Here is a 17900-nt window from a genome sequence, read left to right as displayed (position 1 = left end):
CCATGAAGACTGTACTATACATATTTAATAAGCAAAAATCTTAGTAAGATTAATTCAACATATGTTCCTGCCTTCAATAAGCATTAAGTAAATGACAGGTTTGTAATTATACTTACAATGTTAACCTAAAATCAAGATTTCACAGAGAATATTTTTGGGGGTGATTTTGTTTTGACAAAGATAACATGAAAAACATAAACTTTTCATCTTTAATTAAAAGAAACAAATTGTGACCTAGTTGATTATTTTATGAAACAGATTTCTGACTTTACTTATTTGTTAAATGGATTAATCAACTGCTTTCTCCCGTACTCAAAATGGCCTTGCCATTTTGAAAACGTTGAATTGTATTCAAAATTATTATGACCCAATCTCTACCTATGGGTAGAAGGGAAGATGAACATAAAAATGAAGCTCTTTTTTCTCTACAGAATATCATGTCTAACATATTAAGGACTGTGGAAATACCAAATAATGTGCATGCTAATACGTAGCTATGAATAATTTCTTGAAGTTAATATTCTAGAATGAGCATTTAAAAGTTTTGTTCCCTCAAAGCAACCATGTTAGGTACACTTATAGCAATACTACTTCTCAAAATGTTTTTGGATTTTCCTTTAGAACTCTCCAATATGTAAGCCACATAAGAAAACTGGTCTCACAAGCCAATTATTACCCATTTTACCGGGATTAAAAACGGCATTTCCTAGTCTGAACACCTACATCATTCGTCCCCACTTAGCTCTAAATTAATTTTGGTGGTTTCAAAAAATTAAATCCATCTTCAATGGAGAAAGAGTTGTCACTAATGATATTCAAAGGAATGTATCATAGCAACATTCCAAAATTATATCAAGTAATGAACAGCACCACTACTGGAACAGGGAGGGGTATAGCTTCTCCAGTTAACTAGGACTCATTTAGATGTGAAACATATGATTAATTTGTTAAAAGTCACATGAGACATCACATGAGTCATAATTTATGCATTAGGTATCCTATACCCTTCTCCTTAGTATCATCTAGAAATAAAGAAAATGAAAATATTCCTAGCTGGGCAATAAAATAGCATAATTGAAGCAATTAAATTTAAGATGTTACCTTTATTAGATAAAAAAGTTACACTATGATTTTTATACACTGTTGAAAACAACAACTGTTTTTTTTATTTGTCTAAAGGCAGCAGTAGTTCCCATTTCTTTCTCACGACATTATAGTTAATCTTCAGTTTTGTTCCAGAAGATAAATAATAGGGTAGATTTTTCAAACTTCTCTACATGTATCTACCGGAAAGGAATTTCAGAGCATGAAGGTAAAATGAAGCAGAAATAAAAGAACATTTTTAGATACTGACAGTTTGTCCTTAGAATTTGGTTAAATTTGGCTTCTCAGAATGCTGTATCCATATCCACAGAAGTAAATTTCAATTTTACTAAAAGAGCTGAGTGAGAGAAGATTATTACCTATTATGTAAACAGCAAATACTCTGGGAAGCGTGAACAAGAGCACAAGTGAAGATATTCACAAATACAATTTAAACATCTCTTTGATGTGGTATGAGCTACAGATCAGAATGAAAGTATTATGGTTATTTGATTGCAGGGTGCTGGTGGGCATGAACAACGCAGTCAACACATCTGCCCCCTACAGAGTGTAGATTCATGGGAAAAATTAAGTCAAGCAAAGTGGTGGGGAAGAATAAAACACAGAAAAACCCATAAATTTGAGAACATTCTCTTTTTTGTGTGAAAAAAGGTGTTCTCTGAAGCATGGAAAGTATTTATCAGTGGGTGTGCTTCTATTCCGTTATCTGGCGGGGACTCGACGCAGATTCGGGCCATTCATACACATCTGGCAGCAGGGAATCGTATTCACTTCGCCATATTCTTTCTCTAATATATTTGGCCTTGTCCTCAGGTTCTGGGTATTGGAAAGCCATTTTATTAGCATATAGGTATTCTGTAACCTGAAAAATAAATAAGATTACTGTGTAGGCAGGCTCTGAGTACTAACCTATTTGAGAGAAAGAGTATTATTAAAAGACAGAGAAATAAATTTAGAAGAATGGCATTTTTTTCCAGATAAAAAATAACATTACTTTGACTCATTTCAAAACACTCAGAAACTATTAAAAGTTTAAAAGATGAAATAAAAGTCTGCGATGTCACCTTAAGTTTGACGTGTTTTACAGTCTCCCCTCTCCCCCAGAATTAATAGCAGGTGCTCAATACCTCAAGCCAACAAACAATTTTAAGCTCTACTGTGTCAGTCAAGTAGACCTGTTTGGGTAACCTGCCCAGCCCACGTCCTTCCCCCACAGCCTGGCTGAAACGGTGTGTGGGAGGCTCTACTTCCTAGTCATAACTGACTGGACCGCGGTGAAAACCTAACCCAAAGTGAGCCTGGTGCTTTTGCTCTAGAATTTGGATCGAGAGACAAAGACACTATTATAAATCAGGTGTTGGACACGAACTATAAGGTCAAGTAAAGTTAGGGCTAGAAGCGGTACATGGCAACTCAACACCATCATGAGTGCCTGGCATGTTCTATGTGCTTTACATGGATATCTCATTTAATCCTCACAAGAACCCTCTGAGGTAAGTACTACTATTATTCTCATTTTACATACAAGGACACCCAATTATGAGGAGTTTAAGTAACCTGCCCAACATAGTTAAGTGAGAGCTTAACTATTTCAGTTTTTCATCGTTCAAACAACTTCAAACTGCTTGTTTCAAACCCAAAACATTCTGATTCGAGATCTCAGACCCTAGACAGTTAAGCTAGGTCACTTCCCACCTAAACTGGCTTGAGTGGATTTCTGATCTTTGTAACCAAGCCACACACCATGACTGAAGGTGAGGATAAACCCTGAGCCTGTTTTGATGTAAAATGAGGTCGTATGAAAAGCTTCCTCACCTTTTCAGGGTAGCACAGTGCCTGTCACACACTAAGTTCTGAAGTTATGGTTTTATTTTAATTTAAAAAAATGTAGTGACACACGGTAAAAAAAACAAAAATTCAAACAATTATCTTTCTCCTCCTCCTCTAATTCTCATTCTAAACGGTGACCAGTACTGAAGTTTCCTTCAGCTTTCTAAAAGAAAACCTTGAGAAAAAATGGTGGTTATTAAAAATAATCCTTGGTCCCTGGAGCTCAATCTCACTATGTTTTGTGATGGAAAATGTGTTTCAATTATTTCCTAGTCTATTGTAGGAAACATATTTGTACCCACAGAAAAGGCTGGGGGCAAGGCATGAGATTGGAGTGAGCTCTCCTTGTCATGGAGGCATGCAGGAGATGACTGGTGGCCATAAGGAGAGGCTCGGTGGCTGCGGGTTGGGGTGGGGGACAGACACAAAATACTGCCTACTCTCCTGATCCCTTGCTCCTACAAAGGAAAGCCCTAAGCCACTGGAGAAGGAGCAAACTCTCTACCGCCCAGGGAAGGGGGAAGAGACATGATCCTGGGGCTACGCTCCTATACCAACCCGAAGCCCAAATCTCCTTCTATTTCTTCATGTATTACCTTTCATTTGGATATACCAGTAATCTCTTAACTGACAGCTTCCAAAATCTGTCCCACTTGTAATATCATTCTATAAATATCATTCTCTAAAGGTGAACTCTATTCATCTTAGTTCTGGGCTCTAAAATCTGCAGCTGTTTTGCAATAGTAAAGTATTCAGACGCCTTAGTCTGGCATTTGTGCTCTCTGTACAAGCTGGCCTTCAGACAGCTTTCAAATCTTGTCTTGTACCATTTTCCTACATATACCTTAGACTCCAGCTCAACTGGATTGGTTGCTATTTCCTTAACATATCATCCTTTACCAATTCCCAATCTTTGCTTAGTTTATGAGTATTAAAATAATGCAACAGTAACATTAATAGATAAAGGGGAAAACCTTATGATCATTAACGTCCAAGTGGAAAAAGTGGTTGATACATTCCACATCTAATCCTGATGTTTAAGAAAATCTTAGTAAACTAGCAATAGAAGCCTACTTCTTTAAAAAGATAAAAAAATACTTATTTCAATCAAAAGCTAGCATTACACTTAATATTAAAATATAAGGATGCCCTTATCAACCCAATTGCTTAAAATTGCTCTTAAGTACCAACTAATTTAGTAAGATAGGGAAAAAAAAGCCATATATATTAAAAAGAGAAAAAGAAATTATTTGCAGATGATTCAACAATTCCAAAAGCATTAACTGAGAACTATTAAAAGAATTAAGATTGTTCAACAAAGAAATCAGTTATCAAATAAATTCATAAAAATTAATACCTTCCCCATATATTAGAAATGACAAGCAGGGAAGTATGTATGGAAAGAAAAACCTTTATTATACAGGACAACAAAAAATTTTAAATATCTAGGAAAATAATAAACAATTTATAAACATGAGTTTCGTACATAGTTGCAAGGTTTTCTTTGAATTAAAAAAACTGATAGAAAAATTCATCCAAAAGAATAAACAGGTTAGAATAGACAAGAAAATACTGAAAAACCATAATGATGGGAAATATACAGTATCAAATAATACACATTATACATACTCTAATAATTAAAAGAGTGCCTAGTTATAGACAAATATGGTCAGAAACAGAATCCCAGTAACAGATTCAAGAATTTTATGTTAATAAGAGGAGCATTCTCAATCAATTGGTGCTGAGGCAACTGGTTAACTACTCACAAAAAAAATGGTTCTGTCCCACATCATACACTAAAATCTCAGAGGGATTAAAAAGTCTTATGTTATTAGAAAATGCAGGTAGATATTTATATGATTTTGGAGTGGGAGAAGGCATTAACATTCATAAAAGATGAGGAAACAATCCATAAAATAAACAGATCATTCTATAAAAAAAACTTTGGAAAAATGGCATGTCAAACAATTCCAAAAGTTAAAATAAATGACAAATGGGAAATTGCCTGTACCACAGCAAACAGAAGGATCACTACCCTTAACAAAGAGCCCTTATAAATCAGTATCGGACATTAGAAAGACAAATATCATAATATAAAAACGAGCAAAGGTCATGAACAGGCAGTTCATGGAAAATTCTTCAATCTAATAATAAATGCTTTAAATAAAAATTAGATACAATTTTCACCTATTAAATATGCAAGATTAAAAAAATAATAATTCTAAGTATTGGCAAAGGTGTGGGAAAACAGGTACACTCATATCTAACAGGTGCAATGTAATCAGTACTTGTTTTCTGAAGAGATAATGGGCAATAATTTGGGAATTCTTATTGACTTACATGGGAAAAGGCTTACAAATAAAGTGGAAAAAAGTGCAGCAAGAAACCAACTATAAAAACAGGCACAGATGACTGTTGATGTGTGTGCATATGTATGTGTGTGTTTAGGAAGAAAAAAGACCAGAAGGCACCAAATCCAAAATAATAATGTAGGTTATATTCTGGTAGTAAGAATATAGGTGACCTAACATTTCTTCTTTGCATCCTCTAAATGTTTCAAATTTTTCTCTAATAAGTTTGTGTTACTTGCATAAGAAAACACCGTTAAAATTTATGTGGAGGGGTATAAATTATTACTTACTTTAATAGCAATGTTGATAGAAACTTCCCGAATATCAGCAAGTGGTGGGTAAAGTCTCCCTTGAGCTAGCTCTTTATCTGTCAACTGACTTGTCAGTGCCTAAGAGAAAAACAGCATTTTACTTTTGTTTGTTTAAATAACACATAGTAATGAGGACCTAAAAAAATGGAAAAAGGGCTAGAGGAGCAGAGAATGACACAGGTGACCTAATTCTCCTTATGCCTAGCAGGAATACACTTAAAGCACTGCAGAACAGTTTTAATAACTGTTTACTACTAAACAATAAAAAAAACCCAGATTTAAAGACTTATTGACCTATTCCACATAATTCATAGAAGGTTTGGTGTAATTACAATAGCTACACGAAAATAGACATTAATATCTGTATTAATGTGAGTTCTTCAAAACTCACATTGTGAATTCTGGAGCTCCAATAGGCCAGCACTCCAAAGAAACCAGTACTTATCCATTAAAAAAATGTAAGGAGTTATAGTTTATCTGTGCTGTCACAATGTTACCTTCAGATATCCTAAATACAGGTACAGTATATGTGCTCTAAATATGGGAGGATTCATAGCTTACAATCAAACATTTGAAAAAATCAATTCTATGCAAAAGTAGATAGGCAAATCAAAAAAGCAACAGATAAGTAACTTCCTTTCCATTCATAAGGCAGATTTAACCCATTCTCTCTCTGCTTTTAATTAAGATCCATTTATCTTGATAATTCATCCTTTATTAAAAAACCAAACAGTATTTAAAACATTTACCTTTGCAGCTTCTAGGAAAACATGGTCACTAATATGCCGGGTGTTACAGAGAATAACAGCTAAAGCCACGCCTAGAACACATTTTAAATAGTTTATTTAGTAAAGTTACTTTTCAAGTTATGAAAGGAGCCAAATAAATTCCTACATTTAAGGCAAATTAATGGTAAGTCACTCCCACCCCTAACAGCCTCCCCACACCCCAAACAAAGCAACCAAGAGAAAACAGAAATCTGCGAGTTAAATATCAAGTGATCTTTGTTAACCGTTACAATTCTTATCTTCTATAAGAAATAACTTGAGAAGTACCAAATGGCTTTTCTCAATTTAGTTTTACATTTATGAAAATTCAAATGCATACAATTCATCAACACTTGTTACAAAAAACATCAATTCCCAGCCCACCTCCAACCCTCCATTTCTTGCTCTGCAGAGACAACTGCCTTTTTTTTTTTTTTGGTGAGGAAGATCAGCCCTGAGCTAACATCCATGCTAATCCTCCTGTTTTTGCTGAGGAAGACCGGCTCTGAGCTAACATCTATTGCCAATCCTCCTCCTTTTTTTTTTCCCCCAAAGCCCCAGTAGATAGTTGTATGTCATAGTTGCACATCCTTCTAGTTGCTGTATGTGGGACGTGGCCTCAGCATGGCCGGACGAGCGGTGGGTCGGTGCGCGCCCGGGATCCGAACCCAGGCCGCCAGTAGCGGAGCGCACGCACTTAACTGCTAAGCCACAGGGCCGGCCCTGTGGCTATATTTTTCGAAATCCCATGTCATCATGGTTTTGCTCTCTATATAAAACATCCATTTTGTTTAACTTACACATTCACAGCTTTCTTTGCTCATCATCCCTTCCTACATCTCTGAGCTTCTAGCTAGGATTATTCTTCTTCTGCCTAAGGAACACTCTTTAGAATTTCTTTTCCTTTCTTACAGGTCTGCAGGTGAATCCTCTGTTTTTCTGAAAATGTCTTCATTTTGCCTTTATCCTTGCAAGATATCTTCACTGTGTAATGAACTCTAGCTTGGCAAGTATTTTGTATAAGCAACTTAGAGCATTCCACTGCCTTCTGGCATCTTGTTGCTGTGTAAGAGTCAGTTGTCAGTCTAACAGTTGCTCCTTGAAGGAAATCTTTTTGCTCTGGCTGCATTCATAGTCTTCTCTTTGCTCTTATTTTCTGAAGGCTCACAACGATGTTCTAAATATGGGTTTCTTTTTATTTATCCTGCATGGGTTTCACTGAGCTTCCTGAATATTGTGTATTGATGTCATTTATCAGTTCTAAGAAATTCTCAGCCACGAGGCCTGCAAATATTGCCTCTGCTTCATTCTCATTCTCATCTTCTGGAACTTCAATTAAAAGTATATCAATTAAAGGTATATATCTTATCTGTTCTTCTCTATTGTCCTCTTTTTTTTTGGTCTCTGGATCGTTTCTTCTGGCCTATCTTCAAGTTTATTAATTCTCTGTAGTTTAATCTGCTATAAGCCTCATTCACTGAGTTCTTAATTTATTGTATTTTTCAGTTCTAGAACTTAGTGTTACTTGGCTGAATTTTTCAAGGTTGACTTTTATCTCCATAAAAATAAAAAGCATATTTGCTTCATAGAGTTCCTGAGTTTGCTTGTTGTTTCTGCTACTTTTGGCTTGTGTTGTCTTGTTGCTTAACATGCCTCATTATCTTTTATTTTTTATTTTCTTAATTAACTAATTTTTTTGCTGAAGATTAGCCCTGAGGTAACATCTGTTGCCAATCTTCCTATACTTTCTATGTGGGTCACCACCACAACATGGCCACCAATGAGCAGTGTAGGTCTGCGCCCAGGAACCAAACCCAGGCTCCCGAAGAGGAGCACGCCAAACTTAACTACTAGGCCACAAGGCCAGCCTCTATCTTTTATTTTTTAACTGGGGTTGTATTTGAAAATTTATTTGTAAAAGTAATTTGAGGACTAGGATAGTGTTATCTTGTTCCAGAAATTTCTGTTTGCTTCTGCCAGGCACTTGTGGGCACTGGTAGTCCAGAACAAAGGCTTGAGGTTTTCTAAATCACCCACATGATATATAAACTACACCCATATTCCAAGGTTCAGCCCATGAGGGCTTCAGCCCAGAGTGGGAGGTGGTTCACTAGAATCCCATCCTTGGCAGGTGCTATACTCCAACTCTTATCGTCCCTCCACGAAAAGCATGGCTTTCTCTCTCAGCCACTTCTTCCTGATCAGAGAATGCTTGCAGTGCAAAACACCTTCGAATGCTGGTTCACCTCTGAGCTCTAGTTCTCTCCCTAATCTTGATCCAGAATTCTCCAATATTTTATTAGTCAATATCTTATTAGCCTTTTGACTCTTTTAAGGTTTTATTGTTGTTGTTATTTCATTCAGTTGTTATAATTGCCGGGCTAGGTAATTCAAATACTGCCAGAGCCTTAAGTTTTTAATTGCTTTATAAACAAACTTTTGGCCAATCCTCCTGTTTTTAAGCCCATTTTTACCTCCACTACCAAGTCATTTTTATGTCTATCTCTATACTGCTAATAACTGTTATTAATCAAGTTAGGACTTTGAAGTGTTGCATAAAAGTAATCCACTGCCAAATTCCTTATTAGTCAAATATGATACAAAAAAGGGCTGTTAAAATCAGCAGAGAAGTATGCTTTTCCATGCTCTTATGCCTTTATGCCATAGAAATATTGTTGGATGGAACAGACTGATTTTGCACATTATCAAGTTCTAGAAAGAGATCATCAGTGATGGGACAGTTTCTATTACAGAGGCTGAGTCAAGAGCCAAGCAGGGTAGAACTCTAGACAACCACAACTACATGGGGAAAAAGGAGGCGAGTTCATATACAGAAGCACTAGGATATTCACAGGCCAAATATCTTTACTTTGATAACAGTTATAACATCCTTGCTTGATGCCAGCCTATGTATGCTATAAATCTACCTGTCATGAAATCTTAGAGCCTGCTGCCAGCTATTCCAGGAGAGGCCCACAAGGAGAAAGACATAAGTACAAAGGAAATTCATGCCAAATTCCTGTTTTACTTAACATAGTCTTTCATTAAAATGAATGAACTAAGGATCACCAGAAATTTACGGAAAATAAACAGCACAAAGGAAGAAATATTTAAAAGAATCTTAGTAACTCTCAGGAGAGATCTGAAAGGATACTGCAACCTTTAAAAAAAAATAGAAGTGGCTATTAAAAAAGAGTGATTCTAGGATTAAAAAAGATATGAGAATACAAAAATGATATTTGAACTTACTGAATTGATGATACATGATATTAAGCAATCACTGTTAATTTCCTTTGGTGTGATAACAGTATTATGGTTATGTTTAATTTAAAATTTTACTTTTTTAGAGATACATACTGAAGTAGTTATGAATGAAATTATATGACGTCTCTGATTTGCTTCAAAATAACCCAGTGAAGGTGCAGTGGGTGGGAATACAGATTACATGAGACTGGCTACGTGTAGATAACTGCTGAAATGTGGGAGATTGGAATATGGGACTTCATTCTTCCCTCTACTTTTGTATATGTTTGAAATTTTCCATAATAAAAAGAAAAAAGACTGTTGAAACAAAACATATACCAGAAGTGCTAAAACACAGAACAGATACAGACGAACAAATGAATACTACAGAAATCCCCCATATTACTGAATAAAAAAGGCAGAGGTGAAAATGTGAAACAAAATTTACAAGTCAAGGACAATAGAGGGATTTCACCATAGTCAAACATAAGTTCCATAAGGAAAAAACAGAAATAATGGAAAGAAATAAAAAAATCCTTTGGAAAAGAAGATACAGGGAATTGGCCCACTTACAGACACGCATGATAAATGGCAATAAGCCCACACCTGGATGCATCCCAGTAACCTTTCAAAAATCTAAAGATAAAGAGAAAATTTTAAACATTTTTAGGGAGAAAAAGCTAGAATATATAAAGGAATGAGAATCTCACTAACAGATTTCTCATCAGCAACGCTGGCCACTAAAAGTGAATGGAGAAATGTTTTCAAAGGTCTGAGGAAGATGACTCTGAATCTACAATCTCTACTCAACCAAACTATAGACAGGAAAAAATAAAGACATTTTCAGATATGTAAAAACTCAGGAAGTTTTCATTCATGCCTTATAAAAAAACTTATTCAAAGATGTATTCCAGAAACATGAGACCAAGACAGAGAAGAATAGTCACATGTACATGAGAGAAGAATAAGAACATGGGACACAAGAAATCATTTGTTGTGGAGTAGGATCAAGGAGAAGTGAAGAAAGCTGGCAAGAAATTAAAGGAGGATTCATTATACTTGATATTTGAAAGACTCTGAGTGTCAAAAGTTTTGTGATATAGAATTGCATATTCTACCATATTTATCATATCACACTCTTGTTTAGACATGAATGACATAATCATGTAATTTCAGAACCAGTCCATACACAAAGCATGGAAAACAACAGAATACAATGCAAATGTCAAAAACACCCTCCCTACAATTAACTAATCAAAATTGATGTGGAATAAAAAGAGATAAGAAAGCTAAATACCAAATTTTTTCATTTTTTTCACTGTGGCAAGCTGATAAAAACTGTCTTAAGTTGCTAACAAAAGCTCTTTGTGTGTTATATAATATAAAGGTAAAGGTAACTACTAGGAAAACTGAAAGCAGTAACACAAATCGAGAGGTAGAGAGAGGAAGCAAGGTATTTGGAGGTATGTGTGTAATATTACCTATATTTCATCGTGGGAAGTTCATACATACAGTCTAGAGTTGGAAGAATCAAGATAAGGGGATATAAGTGTATCGGTCATGATGGTAACCACTAGAAAAACTCAAAGCAAACCACTGACAGTGGTTATGGCTGAGAAGTGTGATAAGGAGGTGCCAAGGGGAGATAAACAGGGTTAAATATTTAAATCATTCTCTTCCTTTTGCATTTTTATGAACCATGTACTACTATGGTTATTTCTATAATAAAAACAAGTTTAATGAACAATATGAATAAATATTCAGTGGAAATAGAACAAGTTGGATGTGCTGAATTCCTTGAGTTCCTTATACATTCACACCAAAATCCTGTTGTTCATTTTAATCTTAAATTCCAAAGAATTTCATGAAGTATTTTTATGTAATTAACTATTACTGTATAACATAAATAATGGTGGCATTTACCTGGAAAAATATATACATTGTTTCCTTGACCTGGTGTAAAGAGCTGCCCATCACTGAGTTTCACTGGCCCAAATGGACTGCCACTGGCAAACAAACACCTTCCCTGTTAAAAAATGAAATACCCTCAATTTTGTTACTTTATGTAGACTAGAAAATTGAGGTAGATTCAAACAAAATTAAATCTTGTAGTAAAGTAGACCAATATATTACTAGCAAACAGGCATAAATTTACTATAAAACATGATCCTTTCCTTAAAATCCTTATTAGAATGAGGTTTTATGCATAGCATACATTCACATAAAGTTGAAAAATGTCCATTAAACTTTAAAAAAACCTGACACTTCTATTTTCTTTAAAAATTGAAAAATGTAAATGGCCAAAAAATACCATCCCAAATAATAAAGGTTGCTGTAAACATCTGTGAATGAAGGCGAAAACATCAAAACTTAAATTGCAACCACTAACTGTACATCTGCTGTTTCTGGCTCTGTACCAGGTGCTTTATATGTGTTAATTCAGTTAATTTAGCCCGCATAAAAGTCTTATGAGATTATCATCATCTCCATTTCACTGATATAAAAGAAAAAAAATCTCAGAAAGCTAAGGCTTAGATATTTCCAAGTACTTTGTAAAAAGTCACACCTCACAACTGTAGTTCAGCTTGAATCTAGATATTTTATAACTCCAAAGCCCATGGTCTATTACGCTATAATGCCCCCCAGTTCGGCAGTTTATAAAACAAGCATATGGTATAACCACACTAACACCTCAGAAAAATATGGCACGTTGCCTTGTTAAAAATGTCTCCAAATTTGCTGTATACATCAATTTTAGTACTGTGCTCTATAATGGCATATAATAAATACTACTAGCACATTCAGTTTTTCTAAGAGAATTAGATGCCCATGAAATTGAAGAGTACCAGAAAGTTAATTTATAAATACTTTATATATCGTTTTGTCACTGACATGACACCTGAACATTCGGCAGAGTTATTCTAAGTGCTTAGACAATGCTTTGTCTGCTTTTCCCTAAATCTAAAAATGTGTATTATACCAAGAGTGATTATTCTTTGAAATATAATAGACCTTTGGCATTAGCGGATTTAACACTCAAGAATTTGAACCTTTGGACAATCTGAAGGTCCACAATGTATAGTAATTATTACTTTCACAAGACACTTTCAATTTCAAAATGATACAAGGTTTAAGTGCGGAAACAAGTTAACTATGCTAGTGGTGGGCCCAGGTGACTATCTTGGGCCTACAACTCTGGATAGCTATATCCTTTTCTACAGATAGCTATTATTCTCTACCTGTTCTAAGCATAGCTGTACTTGTGACAAAAATGTTGTTTCTTTGAAGATTAAGGTTAGTTCATGGTTAATGCCATACATGTTACCACAATAATGATGTGTATAATAATATAGGTTATTTTTGTGGCACTATTAATTTTAATAGCTTTATAAAGTAGATTGTACAATATAGCTCTTTATAGGAAAAATGTTATGTTGTCATGATATCAATAAATTTGGAGATTTAGAAACATCTTGGGAATCTTCTCCAGAATGGCCAAATTCTACAGCAGTTTACCTTCTCCAGGCCATACTTCTGTTTTTTCCTTTCATAACCAACCAAGAGCTTAACCATGGCCAGATCCTAATGATAACAGTATTCTCATTCTGAAGTCCAAGTTAGCCTATTCTGTGTTTTATGAGCAACTGGCCATTAAAATATAAAGACAGTGAAAAAAAAAGAATTTTTCTCACTAAGCAGCAGAGGGTGTTAGAGGAACACCAAGACATCTCTCCACTGAAAACAAACAGAGATTAAAAATTTACCAGGTGACTGCAAATACATAAATTTATGCCATTATTTTATGTAACACTAAGAATTTATGTAAAATTAAACTATGACACAATGCTTTATCATTTTTAAGTGATAACAATTTCAAAGTTATAAAAATTGTGAAAAAATTTTCATCTTAGAACTGATGGAATATAGTTTATCAAACTAGTCCCCTTGGGGAGTTTTATTTATTCCAATAATGTACATCTATTACAATAACATTTATTAAAAAAATAAAATTCTTAAATGTTGAGCAGTCTTCTAGTGATATACTACTACTGCCCAAAACATTTAAATTTTTTATATTTTGGAAATGCCAAAGCCCATGATATATTGAGTATATTTATCAAATAGTCATGGTATAAGACTAAGGTTTAATTTTGGGCACAATAACCATTAATTTTCAGTAACAAAGACTGGTGAAGAGGATGAACAATCAAGCTAAAAGTAACACCATACTTGGGTAAAAAGGTAAGACAGTATACTAAAGACTGATTTTTTAAAATCTGTATGCAGATTTTGTGGATGATTTCAAAAGAAAAGATTTTAATAATTATTAGATGTTTCAGTAATTATTATAAATGTTGGAAACCAATAGTCAAGAGAATTTATTTTGACTAACATAGAAGCAAAAGGAATTTTGAGAGAACATATATGTCAAAATAAAATTTTTAACAATGAGCAAAGAAAGAATGCTTCATATATCAAGCACATGAATATTAAGTTCAGAAAGTTCTGAGGGCCGGCCCAGTGGTGTAGTGGTTAAGTTGGCGCTCTCTGCTTTGGCTGCCCAGGGTTCACAGGTTTGGATCCCAGGCACGGACCTACACACTGCTCATCAAGCCATTCTGTGGTGGCATCCCATATACAAAGTAGAGGAAGATTAGCACAGATAGCTCAGGGCTGATCCTCCTCACCAAAAAAGAAAAAAAAAAAAAAAAAAAAAGAAAGTTCTGAGACAGAGTTTTGCTTTGGCAGTGGTCTTCTAGGTTGTTTCACACCAATTCTCCCTCTGATGACAATAAGAAAAACTGGATAAAATATATTAAAAATATTTTTCAATGAAGCAGGAGCACTAGCAAGATAGAGTTTGGAGTTGGGAGATATTTCAAGACCCAAAAGAAGAGGAAAGCAAGATACGTGAGCTTAGCCTTTGAAGCTAATTTCAAGGTGACTGCTGATTTCAAAAGCAAAATCTGTGGCTGAGAGCCTGAGCAGCAAAGCTATCAGGAGTCTCATGATAAGAGAGAGAAAAAGTCGGGGCCGGCCCGGTGGCGCAAGCGGTTAGGTGCGCGCGCTCCGCTGCGGCGGCCCGGGGTTCACTGGTTCGGATCCCGGGCGCACACCGACGCACTGCTTGGCAGGCCATGCTGTGGTGGCGTCCCATATAAAGTGGAGGAAGATGGGCACAGATGTTAGCCCAGGGCCGTCTTCCTCAGCAAAAAAAAAAAAAGAGGAGGATTGGCGGATGTTAGCACAGGGCTGATCTCCCCACAAAAAAAAAAAAAAGAGAGAGAAAAAGTCCAGTTCAGGGACCATGAGAGATGAGGGGTGCTAATCAATATCCCAGGGCTTTTGATTCATACCCAAAGGAGTACACATCAGGAGAAAGGATAAACTGTCAAAATAGGCCGGGCATCACATGGGCTGTATCCTGATTAGATTATGGTGAGCTACCCCAGACTAACAGCCACCAGAGGAAAAGGTAAAGCCCCTCTGGAGGAAGATAATGTCATTGACAGTCTCAAATTATTGCTATAATTCTTCTCATTAATAATAAATCAACAAAAATAAAACTAGGCTTACAAAAAGAACTGAATAACCAAGAGTAATAAAGACAGATAATAGAAATGGACTCACAGAGAGTGAGATATTTGTTACTATCAGACACTGACTTTAATTATGATTCATATATTCAAGAAATTACGGGGCCAGTCCAACAGTGTAGCAGTTAAGTTCACATGCTCTGCTTTGGTGGCCCAGGGTATGCAGGTTCAGATCTCAGGCGTGGACCTACACACTGCTCATCAAGCCATGCTGTGAGCGTCCCACATACAAAACAGAGAAGATTGGCAAAGATGTTAGCTCAGGGACAATCTTCCTCACCAAAAAAAAAAAAAAAAAAAAAAAAAATTTAAATGGCAAGATAGAAAATTTTAGCAGAGAGCTGCAAGCTACACAAAAGGATCAATAAGTATTTGAAAATTATTGTTAAAATTGAGAGGTGTGATGATGATACTGTGATTATATTTTTAAAAGAATCCTTAACTTTTGAGAGATATACTACAATATTTATAATGAAATGATATGATGTCTGAGATCTGCTTCAAAATAATCTGGGTGGGTAGGACGTAGAAGAAACATGACTGGCGATGAGCTGATCATTTTTGAAGCTAGGTATTGGTATGTGAGAGTTAATTATACTATTCTCTCTACTTTTGCATATGTGTGAAATTTTCCATAGTAAAAAACTTTTTTAATAGAGTGGAGACAAAAACATTTATCACATATTTATTAATTATTCTTAAGTGCATGACCTAACAATTATACTGCCTGATATCATTGCAAATAAGCCTTTTAAAATCACTTCCTAGAGCCACTTAAAGATCGCTTACAGGAACAATACAGAAAATGAATACATTGTGGAGATTACAAATATATCCCCACAGAACAGTAGGAAAAAAACAACTGTCCTAATGGTATATAAGCAGATACTTGTAACTTGGATATAATTCAGTGGTAGTGTCCAAGAATTCAAAAGAACTAAATCAAATGATTTGGATGAAGGTAAAAATTTATGTCACAAAAAAAAAATGGCCCTCATAAAGACAAACACTGATGGTGAAGATACATTTGAAGAGGGTAAAAAGAATTGTTTCATAAAATGTGAGGGCAAGAAAGCAGTATTTATAAATTGATTATTTCTATAATATGTGATTTTAAGTCTGTGTCACTAAATTAATAAATTATTGTCAGAAGAATCAAATAGAAATTCTACAAATAAAAAATACAATAAAATTAAGAACCTAACAATACGTTTACACAGCTAAAAAGAGAACATGCAAACTGGAAGAAAAGTCCAAAGAAAATCACCATATTGAAACACAGAGAGCAAACAGGATGGTATACAGAAAACAGTGTAAGAGATATATGAGATATAGTAAACAACGTCTGACATTCACATAATTGGAGTCCCACAAGAGGAGAGAGAGAATGTGGCCAAATCAGAGATATTGCAAGAATAGACCACCCCCAGCCCCCAAAAAACAGGACATCAAGCTACAGATTCAGGAGCTCTGCAATTGCCAGGTAGAATAAATACAACGAAAACCACAACTAGGTCCATTGTAGTAAAACTGCTCAAAACTCAAGACAAAATGATGTATCAAAAGGAAAACAGAAGTCAGAAAACAATAGAATGGTATCTTCAAAGTGCTGAAATAAAGTTATCTACCAACTTTTATTACTATGCACAGTGAAAATATCCTTCAAAATGAAGACAAAATAAAAAAATTATCAAGAGAATTCATCAGACCTACACTTAAGGAAAGTTCTTCTGGTAGAAGGAAATGACCCTAGATATAAGCACAGACATGCAGAAAGGATGGAATGGCAAGAGAAAATATTAAAATGTAGGTAAATCTAAATGAATAATTTTTGTTTAAAACAACATCTTTTGGGGTTTAAAATATATAGAGAATTAAAATGCACAACAGCACGAAAAGTGTGAGGGTGTTAAAATGGAGATACAAGGTAACAGCTTTCCAGAATTGATACAAGCAGTAATTTATATCAGAATTTGATGATCCATGGACATACATTGTAATCTCTAGTGTAACCATTAAAAGAATTATGCAAGAATGTATAACTAACAGGCCAATAGAGGGAAAATAGACATAATCAATTCATACAATTATTTTTGATTACTACCTCTGTAAGTGTATAGGCTTCTTCAGCTGTGCACTCGGCCTTTGCTGTAGGATTACTCAAAGCAAATATTATAGGCCTTTCATTAATATCAGCCATGGCTTTGATTACATCAGGAGTGAAAAGTCGGCCAGCTCCTGCAACTCCTATAATAAATAAGGGGAAAAAAAGCAACTTCATTACAGGTGAAATAAAGCAGTTCTTACCAACAGCATTTCTACAGTAGGTTTAACATAAAAGCACAGGTAAACTCCCACTGCAAAGATAGATTTTGCATTGCTGAGATACTGTCATGGGAACACAATCTCAACTCTGAAAAGAAAAACAGTAAAATGCTTAAAGTTTTCACTTAAATATTTATTGTCTACCCCAGACAGTAAACTGTGGGAAATAAAAAAGAGTATAAGACTATCTCCATCACTCTGTCTAATTAAGAAGATAAAACTTGCTACAACATGGATGAACCTTGAGGACAATAAGCTAAGTAAAATAAGCTAGTCACACAAAGACAAATACTGTATGACTCCACTTATATGAGGCAGCTAGAGTAGTCAAATTCACAGATACGGGAAGCAGAGTGGTGGTTGCTAGTGGAA

At 35.1% G+C, this 17900-nt stretch overlaps 1 protein-coding gene across 2 annotated transcripts in view; it reads right to left on the bottom strand.

Moving 5' to 3' along the window:
* Window positions 1–1083: 1083 nt before the first annotated feature.
* The window catches only part of ME2 (malic enzyme 2), a 49615-nt gene continuing 32798 nt past the window's right edge, over window positions 1084–17900 (bottom strand). For both annotated transcript variants that reach the window (XM_087439245.1, XM_004422544.3), the window contains exons 12-16: window positions 17308–17450; window positions 11530–11632; window positions 6346–6416; window positions 5576–5674; window positions 1084–1966 (exon numbers count right to left, since the gene is read on the bottom strand). In XM_087439245.1, the coding sequence (XP_087295371.1) occupies window positions 1799–1966; window positions 5576–5674; window positions 6346–6416; window positions 11530–11632; window positions 17308–17450 (584 nt within the window). In that variant the 3' untranslated portion in view covers window positions 1084–1798. The remainder of the gene's footprint in view (window positions 1967–5575; window positions 5675–6345; window positions 6417–11529; window positions 11633–17307; window positions 17451–17900) is intronic.

Source organism: Ceratotherium simum, chromosome 14 (assembly GCF_057802395.1).
Source record: "Ceratotherium simum simum isolate JZ-2026a chromosome 14, ASM5780239v1, whole genome shotgun sequence".
Classification (NCBI taxonomy): domain Eukaryota; kingdom Metazoa; phylum Chordata; class Mammalia; order Perissodactyla; family Rhinocerotidae; genus Ceratotherium; species Ceratotherium simum.
The sequence above is the reverse complement of the archived record's forward strand: the minus strand, read 5'-3'. Positions and strand labels throughout refer to the sequence as shown.